This window comes from Cetorhinus maximus, chromosome 4 (assembly GCF_964194155.1).
Source record: "Cetorhinus maximus chromosome 4, sCetMax3.hap1.1, whole genome shotgun sequence".
Lineage (NCBI taxonomy): Eukaryota > Metazoa > Chordata > Chondrichthyes > Lamniformes > Cetorhinidae > Cetorhinus > Cetorhinus maximus.
Window position 1 is genome coordinate 115,011,282 of NC_135882.1, and position 19,013 is coordinate 115,030,294.

General features: G+C 41.0%; 1 protein-coding gene across 2 annotated transcripts in view; it reads right to left on the reverse strand.

Annotated features, from left to right (window-relative positions):
• The window catches only part of impa1 (inositol monophosphatase 1), a 34,430-nt gene extending 16,574 nt beyond the window's left edge, over positions 1–17,856 (reverse strand). Inside the window, exons 1-6 of one of the 2 annotated variants that reach the window (XM_078540654.1) lie at positions 17,836–17,856; positions 5,985–6,082; positions 3,514–3,647; positions 2,888–2,992; positions 2,595–2,640; positions 1,530–1,638 (exon numbers count right to left, since the gene is read on the reverse strand). In XM_078540654.1, the coding sequence (XP_078396780.1) occupies positions 1,530–1,638; positions 2,595–2,640; positions 2,888–2,992; positions 3,514–3,647; positions 5,985–6,065 (475 nt within the window). In that variant the 5' untranslated portion in view covers positions 6,066–6,082; positions 17,836–17,856. Of the gene's footprint in view, positions 1–1,529; positions 1,639–2,594; positions 2,641–2,887; positions 2,993–3,513; positions 3,648–5,984; positions 6,083–17,344; positions 17,477–17,835 lie in introns of those variants that run through there. The other variant, XM_078540653.1, reaches the window with a different exon arrangement.
• Between the last annotated feature and the right edge of the window lie 1,157 nt (positions 17,857–19,013).

Below are 19,013 nucleotides of genomic sequence, written 5' to 3' on the forward strand. Positions count from 1 at the left end.
AATAATTGTTTCTAAAAGTTTCCCCACCACCGAAGTTAATTGACTGGTCTATAATTGCAAGGCAGACTTTTACAACTGCTGGATTGGGATCCCATCCACCACCTTAAACATTTACTCCCTCCACACTAATGCATAGTGGCAGCAATGTGTACAATCTACAAGATGCACTGCAGCAACTCACCAAGGCTCCTTTGACAGCACCTTCCAAACCCACGACCTCCACACCACCTAGAATGACAATGGCAGCAGATGCAAGGGCACACCACCACCTACAGGTTCCCTACAAGTCCCTCACCATCCTGACTTGGAAATATATCACCATTCCTTCACTGTCACTAGGTCAAAACCCTGGAACTCCCTTCCTAACAGCATTGTGGATGTACCTACACCACATGGACTGCAGCAGTTCAAGAAGGCAACTCACCACCACCTTCTCAAGGGCAATTAGGGGTGGGCAAAAAATGCTGGCCTAGCCAGCAATGCCCATATCCCGTGAACGAATAAGTAAAATAAAAACTGCACGCCAAAAGTAATTAAATGGCTGAGAAATGCCATGGAACATGTAAAGTGCTAGATAAAGGCAAGGTTTTGTTTCTTTTGAACAGGCTGATTGCGGAAGTGGTCCACCTGAAATAAATTTCTATTTGTGATGCAAAGTATGCTGGCATAAGTGCTCAGAAGTACACAATTGTGTACTCTAACCACAAGGTCAACTATGGACCGAGCAATTATTTAGTATTAGAGTCATTGTGAAAAGAGAACAAGAACATTTACATCTGCACAGATTAACTCAAATTAATAATGTTCATGAAAGATGCCTGCAACTTAAAAAAAACTGAATGTACATGTATGACAGATTAGACTTCAACACATATTCAAATCCTATGAAAGCAATGACCACCACCCCAAATTGCAAAAATGCCAGGTACCATACCACAGAGAAAAAAAAACATAATTCCACCAACTTTCTGCCTCTGATAATTTACAATGGGTCACTGAGTGGTACATCCAAGTTGGCTGGACTGTATATTTGGTGATTGAAGATTTTCAAATGAAAACATTCTTTTGCATCCCCAAACAACCACATGGGAGAAAGAATGGATCTGACTACACAAGCAGGCTGTTATGTATCTGTTGGCTTTCACGTCACCTAGTAGAAACAACCCAAAACAAATCTGGGATGTTAATTCAAAAATCAGCATTCCAATTTAAATGAGCATCTTTTTAAAAAATTGATAAAAGTACTTGCGTTTCTAACAATTAAATTTATGAAGGCTAGATAGTAAAATCTGATATATTGGCATAATTTTTGACTGCTAAGATTACTGGTCATTAATTAACTTCTTCCCACTCTCTCTTTTCCACTATTTAGCTCAGAGCCACATGTGGGCATCTCTGGTGGCCAAGTTTCATTCTTGAGGCCTCCAATATGAGGGAGCTTCAAACTTTCTCTTCGTAAATACTTATCAAAGATACCATGCTAATTTACTATTCTCGCAACCAAAAGCAATTCAAAGATACTAACTCACCTTCTTGTCCAGATACTTTCAATTGTTTGCCATTGCAAAATGCACCTTGCCCTCTTCGAGCTGTATACATTTTGTCCTCCACACAGCTATACACAATCCCAATTTCACTCTATATGCAAGATATAGAAAATGAGATACTCAGTACACTAGGAAATATATTAGCTTCATCTGTTACAACTGTGTTGAAATGGAAAAATATATGGAAATACAATTCAACAATAACAACTTGCATTTATATACTGGCTTTAACATAGTCAAAAGCACCGAGGTGCTTCACAATAATCAGTCAGAATTTGACACCAAGCCAAAGAAGATGGCATTACGGCAAGTAACCAAATGCTTGGTCATGATGGTAGGTTTTAAGCAACATAAAAGGTTAGAGAAGTGGAAGAGTAAAGTTTAGTGAGGGAATTCCAGAGTGTAGGGATTGGACAGCTGAAGACATGACCACCAATGGCGGGACAAAGGAAGTGGGGGATGTACAAGAGGCTGCGGTTGGAGGAATGCAAAGTTTATGGAGGGTTTTTAAGAATTGAAGGAGCTTACAGAGATAAATAAGAAAACAAAAAGTAGTAGTAGACCATATGGCCTTTTGAGCCTGCTCTGCTCTTCAGTATGATCCATGCCTTAACTCCACTTTCCCGCCTACTCCCCCATATCCCTCGATTCCCTGAGAAACCAAAAATGTGTCTATCCTAAGCTTTAAATATACTCACTGATGGAGTATCTACAGGGCTCTTGGGTAGAAATTTCCAAAGATTCACAACGCTTAGAGATAGTTTGATGCAAGGCCATGGAGAGATCTGAATGCCGGATTGAGAATTTTAAATTTGAGTCGTTGGACAGAGAGCCCAATGTAGGCAAGCAGCAGATAAATTCTAAAATGTGAGTAATTGAATGTCAATTCAATAATCTTAACACAATTCCTGCCCACCATATAGCACATACTTTACAACTTTCTCATTGTTTACAATTGTCTCAATTGCTTCCCAACATTAAGTGATTCAATGTAACAGATTATATTCAGAGCACAAAAATAAATTCTGTACAAGATACTTGTATTACCTGTTTATTCACAGAAAAGCCAATTGAAACCGCTACAAATGGAAACCTGAAAAAAAGATTTCTCCAAGTTGAATAAACAATATACACTTCTGTTAACTTCACACCAATCATTTTCAAATCTCTTTAAAAAAATGTTTTAAAGCTTTGTTGTGATACTTAGAAATGCAGAACCATATTCAGACAACATTCCCTAAGCACACTCTAGAAAATCAGCTTCAATTTATCAGATCTACACAGCTTATAAAGTACACATTTCTCCATAACATGAAGTCTTTCCCAGCCAAATAGCATACCTGTGAACAAAATTAGTGGTCCCATCAATGGGATCAATTATCCATGTTGGATTGTCCGTTAATATACTTGGTGCTCCATCTGCAACTGACTCTTCGCCAATAAAACTGAAATAAACAAATGTTACAGTAAGGCATAAAGTTCTTAACCATCTTGTAGTTTATTTGGGTTCCGCAGAATTTTCACACTTCACCAGCTGTCACCAACAACTATTTTGTCACATACTGAATCCTGTATTGCAAAAGCTATGGCCCACACACCGTTCTAGAAGTACTCACTGCTTCACTACCATACTAGGACAAATGTTTTTCACTGAAACAAAACTTTGATGAATGTGAAATGGCATCAGCAGTTGGCTTTTATCTTATAAGAATCAATGGGAAAAGATTGCTATAGTCTTTAGAAAAGTATCTCTTTCTTCCTACAATTGCAAAGTTTTGTTCAGGGCACAGAGCATATTCCAAAGATAGATTAACATTACCATTAAGGCACTTCATCCCAAACTACAATGTATACACTAAATTTTATTTTGAAATTTATTGATGAGCATATTTTTGTGGTGTATTAATGTGGTACAGTAGTGCTCAGAATTACACCCCATACTCAAAAGATTACAATAATCCTTTACCTGTGGGAAGGAAATTTTTCCTTTAGGGTGCTTATTATCATTTTTTCTACATTTTGATCAGTCTCGGTCACCAGGTCTGCAGGGGAACTTTTAATCTGAACAGTCTGCTCTTTTCTCAAAGCATCACAAATAACCTGTAAAAAAAAAAATCAGTAACTTAACAAAGAGAGTCTAATAGAAGCTGTCTCAGTCGTTCAACTTTGTGGTTCCTACAGGAACAAGAATTTGCATTTCAGTCTCTTTGAAGATATAATATATCTTTCTATATTAATATTTTTGCCTCACTTTGGCATCTATTAAAGGTTTGGCAAATTAAAAATTTGAATAAGTTAAATAAGAAAAGATATAAACTAAACCTAGTGCAATGTAGAAAAATTCTGAATGAACCAACACTTGCTCAAATAACAAAATACAGATTTTTTTAAAAATTCAAATAGTCAACTGATCACAAAGTATGTTTCCACGCTTTCTTGCTATTGCTAAAAGTAAAGGTACCTCTGTAAATTTATATATTAACAGCAGACACTTTCAAAATACATTTTGGAATCTAAGAGAAGATAGGATATGTACGAATTGCATGTCATGTAAAGTTTTAGCAGTTTAATTAGTGAGAGGCTGCTACCTCTCAGGGTTGTGAGCTAGTTATGCAAACCTCCCTCACTTCCATGAAGAAAATTTACAACAATATCATATATAAATATGCTTTTGTGTTCACATTTTTCATGTTTCATAGTTAAAAAGGAATTGGATGATGAAGAAAAATTGACTAGATTTCCAGGGGGCGGATAATGGCAGAGAATACAAAGAATTTGTTGTGCAATGCAGAACAATAACGCCCAATCATCAGTGGTACAGCTGACTCTTAAAAGCTGTGACACTTTTAACTGATACTTGATCAAAGCTGTAGTCATGATACCTATTCGTTTTATTTGCCAATGCATTTAAGTGAAGTTTACAGATTAGCAATTTTTTTGTGCATCAGTCCTTTAGAATGTTTAATCATAAATCATATCAAGAGACAAACCAAGGCCATGTATAACATAATATAGTAATTTAATTTTCAAATTGCCAGTGATTCATATGAAAGTCATACACTTTCACAGATGAGATATAAAATTCTGTATTTAATGTAGTTTGCTAGGAGATAAGTAAACTTCATGTGCTGTTTTTAGACCTAGTCAATGTATTAAGTTTCCAGCACATCAAGCAATGCTACAAGGAAACGTTCCTATTACCTGCGTTCCACTACCAGATCGTAAGCTGTATCGTGGAAAGGACAACTTTATAACTTTGAGATTGAGAAATAATGTCTCACAGCATTTGACTTATTATAAAAGTGTAGAAATAGGCTGTCATGTTACAAGAAGGCATTATAACGCAGGTACTCTTAGCAAGAGTCATTCTTGCTAAGGTACAATAGGGGATTTGGAGACAGTGGGCTGGATTTTAGGATGGGAGCAGGCCCTGCTTGGCCAGCTCACCCTGCAGCCATTTAACAGCTATCAGCACCCGCACTGAGGGGAGGAAGTCCCACTTCCAAGAATAGCCAGCCAATCAAATAGTTCATAGCTCTCTGGTCCCAGCAGTACCACCGGGAGCAGTGGCCACAGTTGGGACTGCAACAGTCCTCAAAGATGATGGTTAATGTAGTTGATTGCAAAGGTGGGTGGGGTAGGGTCTGCCAGCCTGGCCTCATCAATAGGGAAGAAGGGTGTGGGAAGGCCTTGGGGACAGGAGCCTTCAAAGGGCACGGGGCTTCCATAAAGGTGGTACCATCCTTCATCTTGACTGGTCACCAGCCCAAGCAGCGGAAGCTGCCAGGCTGGACGCTTGGCATGTGATTAAATTCAAACAGCAGCAGCAGGGGGTCCTTACACCACCATTATTTGGCCATTTAAGGGACTCAGTCGGCCCACAGGCCGGTGGGTAGGCACAGAGAACAGCACTCGTAGCACGGCACACAATTTGATGGCCCCCTCCCCCAACAGATTTCCCACCCACTCCTGGGCGGGGGGAGAGAGAGAGAGAGAGAGAGAGAGAGAGAGAGAGAGGGGGCAGGAACCATAAAATCCCAGGCAGTAAATAGAAAGACCAAAATAAAAACAACATTTCCTGAGAAGGAAAAAAATACGCTCTACCCTTCTTCAGCAAAAACACAGTCCCTTGGGAACACAAAGCTGTGCTCTCAGAACAAGAGAGTCACTGAATTTTTGGTTTGACAAAGGACTTAATCTTCGTATCAAAAACACTGGGCTTCTGATGTAATTTATGAGGATTGTCTATGCGTTCCGAGTTAGTCTTATGAAATAAAGAATGAGTTCAAAATGATTTAGCCATGCTAAATTGTCCAGCTGAACATTTAAAAATAGTATTTTAGCAGAAAACAAACTTCCCTAGACAGCTTAGGATTTGTGGGCAACATCTACTGAGCACAGAAATTATGCACATTTCCAATTTCATTATTTACTCACTGCACCAGCTTGTCGGGCAACAGCAACTGCGGCCTCCATACAATCTTGCCATGGATCTGATGCTGCACATTTGTTTGCCATCTTTCAACTGTGAGTCCCTGTATAAAAATAGTCACAATCTTAAAGAATTAATTTGTTCTGCACATTCATACAGCTCAAGCAAATAAGGTTATTTGTTCCGCCTGTTAAAATGAAAGTCATAAGTGTAGGCTCAGACTCATCCTGGACTTAGAAGTGTGAGCATAACCAAGATGTTGCAAAATGCAAACAGCAAATGTTATCCAGTTCAGCAGGGTCAATAGTAAAGAAAAAACACCATAGACAATAATGAGCCATTACATTTGCTCTACCTATCCAGTATTACACGGTTCCTATGATAAAAGCAAAAAACTGCGGATGCTGGGAATCCAAAACAAAAATAAAAATACCTGGAAGAACTCAGCAGGTCTGACAGCATCTGCGGAGAGGAACACAGTTAACGTTTCGAGTCCTTATGACTCTTCAATAGAACCAAGGAAAAATAGAAAAGAGGTGAAATATAAGCTGGTTTAAGGGGAGGTGGGACAGGTTGAGCTGGATAGAGGGCCAGTGATCGGTGGGATAGCCAAAATACGTCATAGACAAAAGGACAAAGAGGTGATGAAGATGGTGATATTATCTAAGGAATGTGCTAATAGGTGACATTAAGGGTAGAAAGCAGGCCGAGCAAGGTACAGATAGCCCTAGTGGGGGTGGGGTGGGGGGAAGGGATCGAAATAGGCTAAAAGGTAGAGATAAAACAATGGATGGAAATACATTTAAAAATAATGGAAATAGGTGGGAAAAGAAAAATCTATATAAATTATTGGAAAAAAGGGGGATCGGAAAGGGGGTGGGGATGGAGGAGAGAGTTCATGATCTAAAATTGTTGAACTCAATATTCAGTGCGGAAGGCTGTAAAGTGCCTAGTCGGAAGATGAGGTGCTGTTCATCTTCCGACTAGGCACTTTACCGCCTTCTGGACTGAATATTGAGTTCAACAATTTTAGATCATGAACTCTCTCCTCCATCCCCACTCCCTTTCCGATCCCCCCCTTTTTTTTCCAATAATTTATATAGATTTTTCTTTTCCCACCTATTTCCATTATTTTTAAATGTATTTCCATCCATTGTTTTATCTCTACCTTTTAGCCTATTTCGATCCCTTCCCCCCATCCCACCCCACCCCCACTAGGGCTATCAGTACCTTGCTCGTCCTGCTTTCTACCCTTAATGTCACCTATTAGCACATTCCTTAGATAATATCACCACCTTCATCACCTCTTTGTCCTTTTGTCTATGACATCTTTTGGCTATCTCCACCTATCACTGGCCCTCTATTCAGCTCTACCTGTCCCACCCCCCCCTAAACCTGCTTATATTTCACCTCTTTTCTATTTTTCCTTAGTTCTGTTGAAGAGTCATACGGACTCGAAATGTTAATTATGTTCCTCTCCGCAGATGCTGTCCGACCTGCTGAGTTTTTCCAGGTATTTTTATTTTTGTTTTACACAGTTCCTATCCTTTCCAAGGACTTCAGTAATGAATTAAGCACACAATTAAATGTGTTAATTTGTTGTTTGAGTGGTTTCTCCTGTTGCACTTTTTCCACTCATATTGCACAATATTAAGCTTTCTCTGTAACTTTAATAGTAATGGACCACTGATCCTCGTATTGCAAGCTGTTTCGGTAAATTTCCACATTTGCTTGTGTACTGAGCAATCAAGTTTCCTGCACTGCAAGTCTCAGCAAAAATAAAATCTACTGGCCATACTTCCATTTCTGCATTTTGAGGTTATACATAATTTAGTCGATATTTATGTAAATGTCATTAAATTCTTTCATATCTATATAGGATTCTGCATTACCCATCAATCTTATGCTGTATCCCAATGGATAAGTGTAAATAGAAGTCAGAAGCAAGTCAAATACCAAACCAAGATATAAAAATGGAAGATCAATGGGCTGTTATAAATCACTTTATGACTGCTCATGTATCATTCCATACCAGGCCTGTCCAACAGGTGGCCCGCAGGCCAGAACACAGCCCACAACACCTCTCTCCAGCTCTGTTGCGGGGCTTGTCAGAGTGTGTGCGTGTGAGAGAGAAGACTGGAGGGGTCGTGAGGGTGTGAGGGAATGGGAGTGAGGGAGAGTGTGAATGAGAGTCTGGCTCACTCCCAGTCTCAGGGTTCTCAATCTCCCTCACCCCCACACACCAATACACTCACACAGTGGGTGTGGGTGAGTTAGTGAGCACCCCGAGACTGGGAGTGAGCTGGACACACACACACTCCCACCCTCTGATGTTCATCTTTATTTATTACTCATTCTTTAAAATGATCAATTTATTGCTTTGACATTGCTGAACAAATAAAAACAAATTGTTTCTTTTCATACCTCAGCCTTTTTTTCAAATTCATGTTTAATTTTATGCCAAATCTTATCTTACAACATTTGCTCATTGGCTCCTTCAGTGAAAAAAAAATTGAGATGTGCCGCCCCACCCCCCACCCCGCCCTGTCACCGTCATGTGAACAGGCTGGACAAACCCGTTCCATAGTTTTGTTTAACGCTTGTATACAGCTGTTGTGTTTCAGGAAAATTGCTCTGCTGACCCACCCCGTACATAACATTCTTTGTGAATGAAATGTTGTATAACAGCAGAAAGGGTATTTGATTAATATCTATACTGCAAAAGTGCAGATTGTGGTAAGCAGTGATATCTGCAAAGCTATGATATAGACACAAAGATAAAAGCAAAAAACTGCGGATGCTAGAAATCCAAAACAAAAATAAAAATACCTGGAAAAACTGCGTTCCTCTCCGCAGATGCTGTCAGACCTGCTGAGTTTTTCCAGGTATTTTTATGATATAGACACAGTCTGTGTTGGTTGCATTACCTGTACATAAAGGACATGCATACCTACAGCTAAAAGTTTGATGCACAGTTTATAAGTGTGATGACTATACTTTTGTCTAAGTTGCTGAGATTGTACATAAACCAGAGTCCCCCATCAACAGACATAGGAGCAGCATAAACATTGTTTTATCGGCTCCATTCTCCACTGACAATAGGTAAACAGGTTACTCGACTTCACAGACTGCAGCATCAAATGGTAAATGCACTAACTGACCTATAGGTTCTGTGTAAACTATCAGGGAATTCTGTGCTTGAATGCACTGAGGCATCTCACAAAAGCTTAGTCACAAATTTACAGTCTGCTGGTTGTTTGTCAAACATGTTGAAGTGCAACTTGAACTTTCATGCACTTCTGCTAAATACAAGGTTAGGAAACCTACCTTTAATTACTCACTTTTTTCTCTTTGAAATTAGTTAAGCTGCATGTTTACATTTCATGCCTAACTAAGTCAATAATCATAATTAACTTCTTAGCTAAAAAAGATCATAGGCTTTTCTCCAGAAAGAAAAATACAATGACGGATTGCTGAAAAGAGAGTCATGTTGCCAAAGCTTTTCGTCTTGCTTCCATCAGGACAAACACAAGAATTCCAAATTTCAAATGTTGACAATAAATTATACGAGAGGAGAAAAGGGTGCTAATTGGTTGGCAAGTCAACTCTAATTGCCTGAGGTGTTGCCATGGAGAAAGCAACAGGGAGCTATTGGCTCTCCAAGCTCTCACGTAATTCAAAAAAGGTACAAGACTTGAACATATTCCTTTTATTTACAGAGAACGGATCCCTGCATATGAATGTAAGTTGTGTCTAGAGTGGTGTTATGAGCTCAACTGATTATCATAAATTGGTTGTTGGTGTAGCTGTCAGCGCATTCAGGATTGTTCAGCAAATGCTGCCCAATCACGGAATCATATCTAACAGCAGACATTTTGTTTTGGGTTTTGCATGTGTGGATTAGTTGACTACAGTCTGTACTCTGCCTATTACAAACAACCAAAGGAACATGCTGTTTTAGCCTTGTGCCTTTTTTTGAATTACGAGCGAGCTTGGAAAGCCTACAGTTCTCCATGGCAATATCTCGGCCAATCAGCATCTACTTGCTAACCAATCAGCATGCTTTTCTTCTGTAGTATAAACTGCGATCACTTGAAATTTGGCATTCTTGCATTTGTCCTGATGAGTGCAAGACGAAAAGCCTCAGCAACATGTCTCTCTTTTCAGCACTATTCAAGTTCTATACTTCTGTGTCTTCCTGTAATCTATGTACACTTCATTAGCATCATGTGCTTTCCAGCATTTAATAATTTTATTTTCAGAATGTTGGTGAAACAAAACCAGAAAGGTAGCAATGAAGATCAAACATTAAGGTGGGGGTGGATGGGCAGTGGGGGAAAAAGAGGGAGATCAACCCTGCTTCAAGGAGTCCAAAAAGCTTGCCAGACTAAACAGCAGGCATATCTAAAAATGAGGTGCCAACCTGGTGAAGCTACAATGCGGGTTTGCATGCATGCCAAACAGCTGAAGTAACATGTGACTGTGCTAAGCGATCCCACATGCAATGATTGGATCAAAGTTTTGCAGTCCTACTACATCTAGTCATGAATGGCGGTGGACAATCAAACAATGAACCAAAGAAGGAAGCTCCACATTAATTTCTCCATCTCAATGATGGAAGCCCGGCATTTTAGTACAAAAGACAAGGCATTTGCAACCATATTCAGCCAGAAGTGCATGGATGATCCATCTTGGCCTCCTCATGAGGTTCCCCAGCATCACAGATGCTTTGGTGAGCCCACCAAAGAAATGTGTACAGTTTTGGTCTTCATATTTAAGGAAGGATACATTTGCATTGGCGACAGTACAGCAAAGGTTCATTAGATTTGCCCCCGGGATGAGAGGGTTGTCCTATGATAAAAGACTGAGTAAATTAGGTGCTCTCATTGAAATATATGATTCTGAAGGGGTTTAACAGGGTAGACACAGAGATTGTTTCTGCTGGCTGGGGAATCTAGAACATGGAGGCACAGTCTCAGGATAGGGGGTGGATCATTTAGAGAGATTAGGAGAAATTTATTCACTCAAAGGGATATGAATCTTTGGAATTTTCTATGCCAAAAGGCTGTGCATGCTCCATCTGCATTTAAGACTAGGATAGACAAACTTTTGGGCTCTTAAAGGAATCAAAGGATATGGGGAGCAGGCAGGAGAATGGAGTTGAAGCCCAAGATCAGCCATCATCATATTGAAAGGCAGAACAGGCTCGATGGGCCATATGATCTACTCCTGCACCCATCTCTTGTGTGTTCTTATTCCAGCTTTCAGCCAATTAGATTCACTCCATGTGATACCAAGAAATAGCTGAAAGCACTGGATACAGCAAAGGCTGTGGGCCCTGACAATAGTCTAGTAACAGTAGTACTGAAGGCATGTGCTTCAGAACCAGCCAGGTCCCCAGCCAAGCTATTCCAGTACAGCTACAGTACTGGCATTTACCTAACAATGTGGAAAATTGCTAAGGCACGTACCATTTACAAAAAGTAGAACAAATCTAATCCGGCCAATTACCGCCCCTACTCTTGATTATCAGCAAAGTGATGGAAGGTGTCAGTGACAGTGACAGTTATATCAAGTGGCACTTACTCAGCAATAACCTGCTCATTGATGCTCAGCATAAGGACCTCTTGGCTCCTGGCCTCATTACAACCTTGTTCCAAATATGGACAAAAGTGCTGAATTGGAGAGTTGAGGTGAGAGTTGTTGGGTTTTTCTTCCCCTTGTGCTTACTTATTAAACACCAAGGCACCAACCACACAAGGGATTGGTTATCACTAAAAAACATAGGTTCATTTATTAAGGATTTGAGAAGTTGGTAGCAGTATTGCACAGTTGGAGAACCTGTACACATGCCTCAGAACAAAGTGAAACTAAGTCTGAATCATATTACACATTGCATCATGTCATTCTAGTGATGTATACAGAAAAAAAAACCATACCCACTTAAAGGTGTCACAACAAGAGTGACTGCCTTTGATATCAAGACAGCATTTAATCAAGTGTGGCTTTTGGGGCCCAAGCAAAATTAAGGTCAGTGGGAATCAGGAGGAAACTCTCCGCTGGTTGGAGTCATACCCAGCACAATGGCAGGTGGTTGTGCTTATTGGAGGCCAACCATCTCAGCCCCAGGACAACACTGCAGGAGTTCCTCAGGGTTGTGTCCTACACCCAACCATCTTCAGATGCTTCATCAATGCCCTTCAATCCACCATAAGGTCAGAAGTAGGAATGTTCGCTAATGGTTACACAGTGCTCAGTACCATTCACAACTCCTCATATCCTGTAGTAGTCCATACCCATATGCAGCATGACCTGGACAACATTCAGGCTTGGGCTGATAAGTGGCAAATAACATTCGTGCCACATAAGTCCATAAGACGTAGGAACAGAAGGCGGCCATTCGGCCCATCGAGTCTGCTCTGCCATTCAATGAGATAATGGCTGATCTGGTAATCCTCAACTCCACTTTCCTGCCTTTTCCCCATGACCTTGATTCCCTTACGGATTAAAAATCTGTCTGAATATACACAACGACCCAGCCTCTACAGCCCTCTGAGGTAAAGAATTCCACAGATTCACTACCCTCAGAGAAGAAATTCCTCCTCATCTCTGTTTTAAATGGGTGACTCCTTACTCTGAGATTATGCCCTCTGGTCCTAGACTCTCCCACAAGGGGAAGCAACCTCTCAGCATCTACCCTGTCAAACCTCCGAAGAATCTTATATGTTTCAATAAGGTCGCCTTTCACTCTTCTAAACTCCAATGAGTACAGGCCCAACCTACTCAACCTCTCCTCATAAGGAAATCCCTCCATACCTGGGATCAACCGAGTGAACCTTCTCTGGATTGCCTCCAATGCCAGTACATCATTCCTTAGATAAGAGGGCCAAAACTGTTCACAGTACTTTAGGTGTGGTCTAACTAGTGCCTTGTATAGTTTTAGCAAAACTTCCCTATTTTTATAATCCATTTCCTTTGAAATAAAGGCCAACATTCCATTTGCCTCCTCTATTATCTGCTGAACTCATATGTTAGCTTTTTGGGATTCATGCACAAGGACTCCCAAATCCCTCTGTGCCGCAGATTTCTGCAGTCTTTCTCCATTTAAATAATATTCAGCTCCTCTATTCTTCCTGCCAAAGTGCATAACCTCACATTTTCCCACATTATATTCCATCTGTCAAGTTTTTGCCCATTCATTCAACCTGTCTCTATCCTTCTGTAGACTCCTTGTGCCATCCTCACCAATTGCCTTCCCACCTATTTTTGTATCATCCATAGACTTGCCGATAGTACGTTCATTTCCCTCATCTAAGTCATTAATATACATTGTAAATAATTGTGGTCCCAACACTGATCCCTGTGGCACACCACTAGTTACAGGTTGCCATCCTGAAAATGTCCCCTTTATCTTATCTATCTGCCTTCCATTAGTCAGCCACTCCTCTATCCATGCTAATATACTACTCCCAACTCCAAGGGCTCTTATCTTTTTAAGTAGCCTTATGTGCGGAACCTTATCAAACGCCTTTTGGAAATCCAAATATATTACATCTACTGGTTCCCCTTTATCTATCCTGCTTGGTACCTCCTCAAATAATTTTAATATATTTGTCAGGCATGATTTCTCCTTCATGAAGCCATGCTGGCTCTGCTTGATATATTATGCATTTCTAAATGCTCTGCTATTACATCCTTTATAATGGACTCTAACATTGTCCCAATGACAGATGTTAACTTAACTTGCCTATAGTTAGCTGTTTTTTGCCTCCCTCCCTTTTTGAAAAAGGGTGTTACACTGACAGTTTTCCAAACTTCTGGGACTTTTCCAGGATGTAAAGATTCTTGAAAATTACTACCAATGCATCCACTATTTGTGTAGCTACTTCCTTTAATATCCTAGGATGCAACCCATCAGGTCCAAGGGACTTATCGGCCTTTAGCCCCATTAGTTTCCCTCATATTTTCTCTAGTGATAGTTATTGTATTTATTTCCTCCACCCCTTTGCCCCTTGTTTATTTAGTATTTGCGGAATGCTATGAGTGTCTTCTACCGTGAAGACTGATGCAAAGTATTTATTCAACTTCTCTGCCATTTCTTGGTTGCCCATTATTATTTCCCCAGCATCATTCTCTAAAAGGCTTATGTTCACTTTGGTCTTTCTCTTCCTTTTTATATATTTAAAGAAGCTCTTACTGTCCGTTTTTATATTACTTGCAAGATTACCCTCAAAGTTTATTTTCTCCCTCTATTATTTTTTTGGTCATCTTTTGTTGGTTTTTAAAACTTTCCCAATCCTCTGGCTTACCACTAATCTTTGTCACATTGTACGTTTTCTCTTTCAAATTGATACTATCCTTAACTTCCTTGGTTAACATTCGTTGGTTTATCCCCTTCCTAGAATTCTTCTTTCTCACTGGGATATATATCTTTATTGTGAGTCATGAGCTATTTTCTTGAACGTCTGCCATTGTTCATCAAAGATATTTTCTGTTAAACTCCCTTCTCAGTCCACTCCAGCCAACTCTGCCCTCATTCCTTTGTAATTACCCTTACCTAAGTTTAGCAGAGCTGTTTCCGACCCAAGTTTCTCACTCTCAAACTGAATGCTAAATTCTACCATGTTATGGTCATGGTTTCCTAGGGAATCTTTTACTCTGAGATCATTATTAAACCCGCCTCATTACACATTACCAGATCCAAAATAGCCTGTTCCCTGGTTGGATCCACAACATATTGTCCTAGGAAACTGTCCTGAATACAGTATATGAATTCTTGCTCGTGGCTACCTCTGCCAATTTGATTTTCCCAATCTACATGAAGATTAAAGTCACCCATGAGTAATGTACTGCCTTTTTTACATGCCCTCATTATCTTCTCTGATTTATTCTCTGCCCTACAGTATAACTATTGTTAGGGGGCCCATAGACTACTCGAAACAGTGTCTTCTTCTCCTTGGTTATTTCTTTCCTCCACCCATATGGATTCTACATCTTCCGATCATTTCTTGCTATCGTACTTATTCTATCTCGTACTAACAAAGCTACCCCACCACCCTTTCCTTCCTGCCTGTTCTTTCGAAAAGTCACATACCCCTGAATATTTAGTTCCCAGCTTTGATCTCCTTGTAACCATGTCTCCATAATGGCAATAAGATCATACCCATTAACCTCTATTTTGCAGTTAATTCAATTATTTTGTTCCAAATACTACGCACATTTAAGTAAAGAGCCATTAATTTTGCCTTTTTACCACTTTTTCCCCCTTTGACCCTATTTGCTGCTATTTTTTAATGTTTGTACACTCTGTCCCTTCCTGTCACACTCTGGGTATCGATACCTAAATAGCTGCCCTGCAATGCTACCATATCCTTTTGCTTTATTAGCCTACGTATCCCCTCTCCAGAACCCTTCACCAACTCTATTTAGTTTAAAGCCCTTTCTACTGCCCCAGTTATTCGATTCGCCAGGACACTAGTCCCAGCACGGTTCAAGTGAAGCCCATCCCACCAGAACAGTTCCCTTCTACCCCAGTACTGGTGCCAGTGCCCCATGAACTGAAACTCATTCCTCCCACACCAATCTTTGAGCCCTGCATTTAACTCCTTGACTTTAATTACCCTATGGCAGTTTGCCTGTGGCTCAGGTAGTAATCCCATTGTAATTACCTTGGAGGTTGTGCTTTTTTAGTTTAGCTCTAACTGTTCAAATTCTTTCAGCAGAACCTCCTTTCTTGTCCTATCAATGTCGTTGGTACCAACATGGATGACTGGATCCCCCCCCCTCCTACTCCAAGTTCCTCTCCATCCCTCAGGAGATGTCCTTAACCCTGGCACTGGGCAGGCAAACACAGCCTTCTGGACTCATGCTCACGGTCCCGAACTGTCTCTTCCCCTAATTATACTGTCCCCTACCACAACTACATTCCTATTTCTTCCCCCCACTTGAATGGCTCCCTGAAGCACAGTGCCGTGGTCAGTTCACTCATCATCCCTGCAGTCCCCACTCTCATCCACACAACTTGCAAGAACATTGTAACTGTTGGACAGTTGCAGGGGCTGAGGATCCTCGACCTCTACCTCCAGGTCCCCAAAACTGCTTCACCTGCAGTAACGCCCTCCTGCTGCTGATCACAGACCAAATTTGAATTACCTAAGCTGAGGAGTGTGACTGCCTCCTGCAGCAACGTGTCCAGGTAACTATCCCCCTCCCTGGTGTGGCGCAATGTCTGCAGCATGGACTCCAGCTCCTTAACTCAGATCCCATAATTGGAACTCATAACTTGGTACTCATAATTGCCAGGTAATGACCATCTCCAACAAGAAAGCATTTAATCACCTCCCCATGACATTCAACAGCATTACCATCACTGAATCCCACACTAACAACATCCTGGGGGTCACAATTGACCAGAAACTGAACTGGACCAGCCATATAAATACCATGGCTGCAAAAGGTCAGAGACTTGTAATTCTGAGGTAACTCACCTCCTGTCCTCCTAAAGCCTGTCCACCATCTATAAGTCAAAAGTCTGGAGTCTGGTGGAATATTTTCCATTTGCCTAGATGAGTGCAACTTCAACAACACTCAAGAAGGTTGACATCCTCCAGCACCCCATTCACCACTTTAAACATTCACTCACTCACTCCACCAGCCACACAACAGTGTATACCATCTACAAAATGCACTGCACCAACTCGTCAAAACTCCTTTGACAAAACCTTCCAAACCCACAATCTCCGCCATCTAAAAGCCTGAAACTCCCTTCCTAACAGCACTCTAGATGTGCCGAGACCACAAGGACTACAGAAGTTTAAGAAGACAGCTTACCACCACCTGCTAGGGGCAATTCTTGGGCAAGAAATGCTGACCTTGCCAGCAATGCTCACATCCCATGGAAGAATAGAAAGCAACAGTATACATATAACTCCTTTTTTCCCCTCAGATCATGCCAGTTGTTACATGAATTTTCTACCTTTGGATACAAGATTACCAACTGGCGCAGCCATCTCAAGTGTTCCTTTTTTTACTTGACTGATGTCAGTGCCCAGGAAACACTGCAGAGCCCAAGGTCATCCACCTCTCAGGAGCAGGAGTAAAATGGTCAGATGCACAGGGCATTGGCTGGATTGGGCTGGCCCCAAGGGTTTTGAATCAACCCTTTTCCTTTATAATCCCCATCCCAGGACAAACAGACCGTTTTAAACAAAAGCAGCAGAGGGGAGGCGGCCTTCATTGAGGACTTATTTATAGCTCAGAGAATGAAGCAGCTTTCAATTAGCCCGCAACAAGGAAACACTAAAGACCCGCCCATCCCAGCCTGAAACACAGGTAGAGAACCATTTCTCCCAGGGAGTCATCTCACCCAGAACCCCGGCTTCTGCTCCCCTGCACCGGGCCGCCTGTCCGCTTCTCCTCACCGGCTCCGGCTCCGCGACCTCTTCCGGAGTCGCTCACTGCTCATGTGCAAAAATAGGGACCGTCTCTAAATTTACAGCGGGAGACAAACTTTGAACATCCTAGAACTAAAGCTAAGGGCAAGCTGTGAAGATTCAAATTGTAGGTAGAAACAAGTTGCTTTGAAAACTGTCGAGGCTTATAAAACGTCAGTCGTTTGGTTCATCCTCTTTCTGTGCGCCTCTTTTGCTGACACAATAATCCCATCTCCCTCCTCCTCACTTCCCACAGTCTAGTATTTTTCCATGACAGATGTACTGGGGTCTATCCATGTGGCAAAACATTCCCCACTCCAGCAACACTTTCCCCAAACTCATGTGACAATTTAAAATAATGCCTTCTCTATACCTTTAATATTCCTTCTATAATTGGATACTCTAAACTGCACAAAATAATTACTTATTTTTTGAATCCCCTCCATCTCTTCATTCACCCACACTATTCAGCAGCTTACTATTGAGTGTGTGCCTCCATTCCACGTTTTTTTTCCCTCGCAAAATGTATTACCTCACCCAGATCAAAGTTAAATTGAGGAACAGCACCTCATCTTCCAACTAGGCACTTTACAGCCCTCCGGACTGAATATTGAGTTCAACAATTTTAGATCATGAACTCTCTCCTCCATCTCCCCCCGCCTTTCCGATTCCGCCCCCACCCCCCCCCCCCTCCTTTTTTTCCAATAATTTATATAGATTTTTCTTTTCCCACCTATTTCCATTATTTTTAAATGTATTTCCATCCATTGTTTTATCTCAACCTTTTAGCCTTTTTTGATTCCTTCACCCCACCCCACCCCCACTAGGGCTATCTGTACCTTGCTTGTCCTGCTTTCTACCCTTAATTAGCACATTCCTTACATAATAACACCACCTTCAACACCTCTTTGTCCTTTTGTCTGTGACATCTTTTGGTTATCTCCACCTATCACTGGCCCTCTATCCAGCTCTACTTGCCCACCCCCCCCACCCCCATTTAAACCAGCTTATATTTCACCTGTCTTCTATTTTTACTTAGTTCTGTTGAAGGGTCATTCAGACTCGAAACGTTAACTGTGCTCCTCTCCGCAGATGCTGCCAGACCTGCTGAGTTTTTCCAGGTATTTTTGATTTTGTTTTGGATTTCCAGCATCCGCAGTTTTTTGCTTTTATCAACGTTAAATTGTGCCTGCCACTTGCCTGCCCATTGCACTAACCTGCCTTTCTGAAGTCATTTGTAGACTACGTAATTTGCCAAACAATCTACCTTTGTGTCATCAACAAACTTCATCATGAAGGGTCATCAATCTGAAAGGTTAACTCTGTTTCTCTCCACAAATGTTGCCCTGAACTGCTGAGTACTTCCAGCATGTTCTGCTTTTATTTCATCATTTTGCTCCCCATGACTAAATCTAAATCAACTAAATTTGGTTAAATATATAAACACAAAATACAGTAAAATAAATAAAACTTCAAGTATTCTTGTCCCAGTTATTCTCACAAACTAAACTCCATATTCGCCAGGCTTTTCACATACTATTGACTTCTTACAGCTTGAGAATTATTGCTTCTTACCCAGCTAAAATGTAAACTGTCTTAAAT